Genomic DNA, 5,672 nt, shown 5'->3' on the forward strand with positions numbered 1-5,672 from the left:
GCTGTGCTTTAGTCCGTTGTGCCTCCGGGGAGAGCCCTAAAGATAGGTTTCAATACTAAAACTCCTCAAAGACTCAGATTGACTTGTAAAGATGCACAGTCAGATTCAAGGACTGGTTTGTGAAATACAAGTACTTTTAGGGAAAAAATGCTGCAAAATAGCAGATTCAAGGACTGGTTTGCGAAATACAAGTACTTTTAGGGAAAAAAATGCTGCAAAATAGCCATTACCAGTTTACGCGGTGTGTGTAACTTCCACAAGCTTATCACAAAGATCTGATAAAGTGTCAGGCAACAACACAGCAAATAACAGGATGCAGTGGTCTGAGGGGAGCCCAGGCTAATATTCAAGGCGTTAGCACAAGTCTGGAGGACCCTGCAGCTCTTGTTCTTTTGTGAAGTCGAGTCACAATGAAAGCAGGCTGGAGTCACTCAGACTTTGCTTCAACTCTGAGGAGAAAGACGCACGCACAGTACCCGACCCACTGCGCACGCGCCAGCCCGGGCTCCAGGGGGCGGAGCGAGCACGTGGGGCATTGTGGGAAAGCGCAGGGAGGCGGGGTCCGTGTGAGTGCTGTGGGCCGGACGAGGCGCCTGTGCGTGCACTAACGGTTAATTAAGGTGAGGTGCCTCTGTGACCCCTGTTGTAGCACCCGAAGCGGCGTTGAGGACGACGGCGTGAGGAAGAGGCGCGGTCTTGGGCCCCGAGAGAGGCGGAGAGGGCGCGGGCACAGTCGGGGCGGCGCGGCGGTGTCCAGGGTCGCGGCATCCGGGAGAGCGCAGGGCGCTCCAGCAGGAGGTCGCCCTCTGCCGACTGGCCTATCGGCCTGACCCGGGCCCCAGGTGGTGTGCGGTAGGCGAACCGCCGAGACGCTCTCCGGAGAAGCCAGCGGTGGGGCCGTCCCTTCTCGGCGTGGGTGTGCAGTGTGCGCCCTTATGTGGGGTGTGCAAGTGATGTCCCCAAGCGCTGGAAGTTTCTGGTTGCTTGCATTGGACCCCGCCTTGTCGCAGTTTAAGGAGCATCTGGGCCTGTGGAGCTTTGAGGTGATGTTTCAGGGTGCCCTACAGTGTCTTAGTGACTTGCTGCGCCATTGTTCTGTTTTTGAGTCCCCAGCAAAAAAAAGGTTTATTTATTTATGCATACAGAACTGGGCTACAGGCCAGAGTTGTAAAGGCAGTGAGAGGCTTCACCTGAGACAGTGGGGAGCAGTACAGGCAGACTGACAAGTACACTGCTGAGGGGAGCAGCGGGAAGGTCAGAAGAGGTCTGCCTCTCCAGAGGTCGAACTCATGCTGAAGTGGCTTTAGCTTCTTAATGCTGTGCTTTAGCCCACTGTGCCACCAAGGAGAGCCCTATTTTTCATTTTTAATGAGATATGCAAACCTGAGCCCGAAAAGGAGTAAGCGTTTAGGGTCTGAGGGTAGGTTAGCTGTCAAAAAACCTGCCTGTATCTGCAATCGGCACTTTTCTAATCTTTTCTTTCTACCGTTCTGCCCTGTCACTCCCAATTTTGAATTGCCTCTCACTTTTTTGGGGGGCCTTGATCCGTCAACTCGTTCTTTATTTTCTTTTATCTTGTTTCACTCCACCCCCCACCCCTCAGCCTATACTCGTGAGCAATATCAAGTTATTAAATACAAAATTATGCTTATTTCCATATAAGCTCATCTATTCAGCTCATTTTGTTTCCATATCTTTTTTGTCTTATTAAAAAACATTCAGTATTTATATGATTATATTGCTGCACACTCCCCTGTATGACTCTGTGGCATATAGCAGTCTAACCTGGCCTACTTTTTGAATTACTAATTAATTCTCTTCTGTGACTGTCTTTCTGCTGTCTAGATACTGCGGTTTTGTTTTCCCAAGTTGGCATCTGTTACAAGTGTTTTCATGCTTTCTTGGCATGAAGAGGAATCACAATGATCAAATATATGCAAATCGTATGGTTGTAGCTTCCATCTTTATGCTCATGATGCACCAATTTATATCGAGTCCTCGTAACTGCCTTCTAGATTATTTCTTTCTGGTGATGTCCCATATGCATTCAGATTCAGCATATCCTAAACTGAAACAACTTGCCCTTCCATTTGTCTTCCAATCCTGAATTTTTTTTTCCTCTTTGAATGGTGATTCATGACCGAAGTGGAATCCCAAATTTTACCAGACTGAAATGTGCCTAGTCTAATCACTTACCAGGTCCCTTTTATTTTCCCACCTTAATACTTTCACATAGTTTTCATAGTCAGACCTCATGCACTGGCATTTCAAGATCTGCCCCACATACACCTTTCAGCCTTATCCTTATGGTAACCTCATTCTGCCTCCCCTTCATGTTCATCAGTTGGCTGGCCTCTTGAAACTAGATTAAAGTTTCAGCACTTCTGGGTACTCTCTTCATCATCTTAACACCCTACCCTCTGTGTATGCCTAGTCTGTGTATACCTCAGTAATGGTGATTCTCAGTAAGGGGTTATTATGTCTTTCAGTGGACATCTGGCATTATTTGCAGACATTTTGGGTGTCATAATCCAAAAGGAGGGGGTAATGCTGACATTTAGTTGGCAGAGGCCAGGGATGTTGCCAATCATCCTTCAGTGCACAATATTGCTTCCTTACAGCAAAGAATTTTCTGGACCAAAATGTCAGACAGGTTGAGAGACCCTACCTAGTATACTTTGTTTCTCAGTACTTCCTTACTAGATATGGATACTGTCTTGTTTTTGCCTCCCTAAATTTTGATATAGTGCCTATCACTAGCAGAAGTTCAATAAATGTTGAAAGGTGTAAAGGAAGTAATTAGAACATATTTTTAAATTTGAGATGAGCAGTCAGTGTGTTACCTAACCACTGGCTAATTGCTAATTTCAGTAATCTGTACCTCCCCCCCTCCCCCAGCCTTTCACTCATACAGCATTTTAATAATGCCCTAACTTGCCTACTTTTCATTAGATTCTTGGGCAAACTTTGCTTCATTTAAAAATAATATACTGATAAATATCTTTTCTATCATGTTCTTGGATGTTACTGAAGTGGTTAAAAAAGGGCTCAAAAAATAACCAAATAATTCTGTTTTATTCTCAGAGATTGGTTGGTCAAAATCCAGCAGCACATAATGACTTCAACAAATAAAGCAGTTGAATTACAACTGCAAGTGAAACAAAATGCAGAAGAATTACAAGACTTTATGAGGGATTTAGAAAACTGGGAAAAAGATATTAAACAAAAGGATACAGAGCTAAGAAGACAGAATGGTGTTCCTGAGGAGGTAAATTTCTTACTTAAATTCTTTAGCATCCCACAAAGCTACTTATTTTAAAATAAGGCATGATCTTTTAAAATGTTTTGTGAGAATACAAAAATTGAAGTATTTGCTTCATTGTCAGTTTTTTAAAAATTTTGCTTTTGAAAGTCTTTATAATAATTGTATTAGCTGTAGTGAGACTTTTTTTTTTAGAGATTTATTTATTTATGCATACAGAACTGGGGTACAGGGCAGAGGTGCAGGGGCAGTGAGAGGATTCACCAGAGACAGAGTGGGAAGCAGAACAGGCAGTTCGATGAAGCATTCTGCTGCTGAGGGGAGCAGCGGCTGGTCAGGAGAGGCCTGTTGTGCCATGTGGTCACCTCCCGGGGCAGCAGGGATCACACTCATGCTGAAGTAGCTTTTGCTTCTTAGTGCTCTGCTTTAACCCGCTGCGCCACCAGGGAGGGCCTGTAGTGAGACTTTTTAAGACTCAGTGAATAATTACATTAAAAGAAAGACCATGTGAAATCCCTTAAAGGTTAATTAATAGTATCGTAAAGTACCTAGGTGTGTCTATATTATATTTTATATGTGATTATATATTTAATGATTTATTAACATGATATTGCCATAAAAAATAAACTTAGTGCCTGGGTTTAACCAAATGTTTTTCTTAAGACAGTGTATTTAAATATGACCTGATTTTGCTTTCTGCACTTAATGATGTAGAGGAAGTTCAGGTTGCCATTATTTTACTGCTGATTCATTGTACTAAGGCTGAAGGCTAGGTAGATTTTGAAAATTTGAATTTAGGATTGCAAATTAAACGTATAATTGAAATACAAAGTTAAATTTTCTTGTGACTGAATATTCAACTTTCACCATAGGGTGAATTACACTTTCTGAGTATAAATTGTCATAAGCAGAGAAGGTTATTTGACATTTTTAAGTACTTGAAAATTACTTGAAAATAATAATTTAGTGAGAATTTTAAGCATTGCTGGTCTTGCAAAAAAGTAATAGAGCTGTGCTCAAACTGTTTTCCTTTCTCCTAGAATTTACCTCCTATTCGAAATGGGAATTTTAGAAAAAAGAAGAAAGTCAAAGCTAAACAGTCTCCTAAAAAGGCCAAAGATGAAAACACAAAAAACAGGATAAAATCTTATGATTATGAAGCATGGGCAAAACTTGATGTGGTAAGCTAACTAATTATATTCTTCTTAGTATCTGAGTAAAATTTTCTTGGTGTTGGCTAAGAGTTGTGCATTAAATGAAAAATAATGGAGCATTTTTTTGTACATTTTTTTTTCATCTCAATTGTAATCCCCACGGGTTTCCCATCACCGAGTCACCCGTGTGCCATCACCACAGTCCTATGCACTCCCCTCCTCCTCCCAATTTTTGATCCCATTCCCCACTCCACCCCCACAAAATGTCTCTGGTATATGGCTGTTCATTATTCATATTATTTTCTAGCCTGGTCCATTATACTCCTGCTATGAGTGAAACCATCCAGATTTTTCTTTCTCTTTCTGGCTTATCTCACTAAGCATGATCTTTTCCAGCTTAATGGAGCATTTTTTATTTTTTTGAAAGATTTATTTATTTATTCATATAGAACTGGGGTACAGGCCAAAGATGTGGAGGGTGAGAGGATTCACCAGAGACAGAGTGGGGAGCAGAACAGGAAGATCGACGAAGTACACTGCTGAGGGAGCAGTGGACGGGTCAGGAGAGGTCTGCCACGCCATGTGGAGCTCCTCCGGGTCAGGCAGGAATCGAACTCATGTGGAAATGGCTTAAGCTTCTTAGTGCTGTGCTTTAATCCGCTGCGCCACCAGGGCGGGCCTAATGGAGCATTTTTGTGTGGAATAAAAATTTAATTGCATGGTTCTTCAATTAACTAGACTTTTCTCCTGCAGTTCTCTTTCACTGAATAGTAACTAAAATACCCTGAATTCTCTTTGTCCATATTTTTCCTCTCTTGTTGTTAAAATAGTAACTAGTTGTACTTAACTGTAGTATCGTATCAGAGCCAGGGAAAACAGAAAGCTAACATTGGTACAATGTGTGTATATTCTGTGCCACTTTATCATATGTAGATTTAGGTAACTATTATTGCATTAAGATACAGAAATGTTGATCACAGCAAAAATCCCCTCTTGTGCTACGTCTCTGACCCCTAAACAGCCAGAAGTCTGTGACAGTAATAGTCTCAGGAAAAAAAATGACTGCCAGTGTTTTTGAAGCTGCACAATCTGTTGAATTCTTAGGGTTGTGGCTATGTGGCAATAAAAGTAGGTCTATCTTGATCATCCTGGGAAGATGGATTTTACACTTGAGATCAGGGATAGCAAATGATGATTGAATGCTTCCTGTCACTTACATGTGACATACATATCAGAAGAACTAAGTACTGCTAGTA

General features: G+C 41.9%; 1 protein-coding gene across 2 annotated transcripts in view; it reads left to right on the top strand.

Annotated features, from left to right (window-relative positions):
• The first annotated feature begins 556 nt into the window (after positions 1-556).
• Positions 557-5,672, top strand: part of RPAP3 (RNA polymerase II associated protein 3) — a 32,475-nt gene continuing 27,359 nt past the window's right edge. Inside the window, exons 1-3 of one of the 2 annotated variants that reach the window (XM_004693180.2) lie at positions 557-620; positions 3,085-3,268; positions 4,303-4,443. In XM_004693180.2, coding sequence (XP_004693237.1) covers positions 3,116-3,268; positions 4,303-4,443 — 294 coding nt within the window. In that variant the 5' untranslated portion in view covers positions 557-620; positions 3,085-3,115. Of the gene's footprint in view, positions 621-901; positions 1,044-3,084; positions 3,269-4,302; positions 4,444-5,672 lie in introns of those variants that run through there. The other variant, XM_012732783.1, reaches the window with a different exon arrangement.

This window comes from Condylura cristata, unplaced genomic scaffold, assembly GCF_000260355.1.
Source record: "Condylura cristata isolate star-nosed mole 26May11 unplaced genomic scaffold, ConCri1.0 scaffold00036, whole genome shotgun sequence".
Classification (NCBI taxonomy): Eukaryota; Metazoa; Chordata; class Mammalia; order Eulipotyphla; family Talpidae; genus Condylura; species Condylura cristata.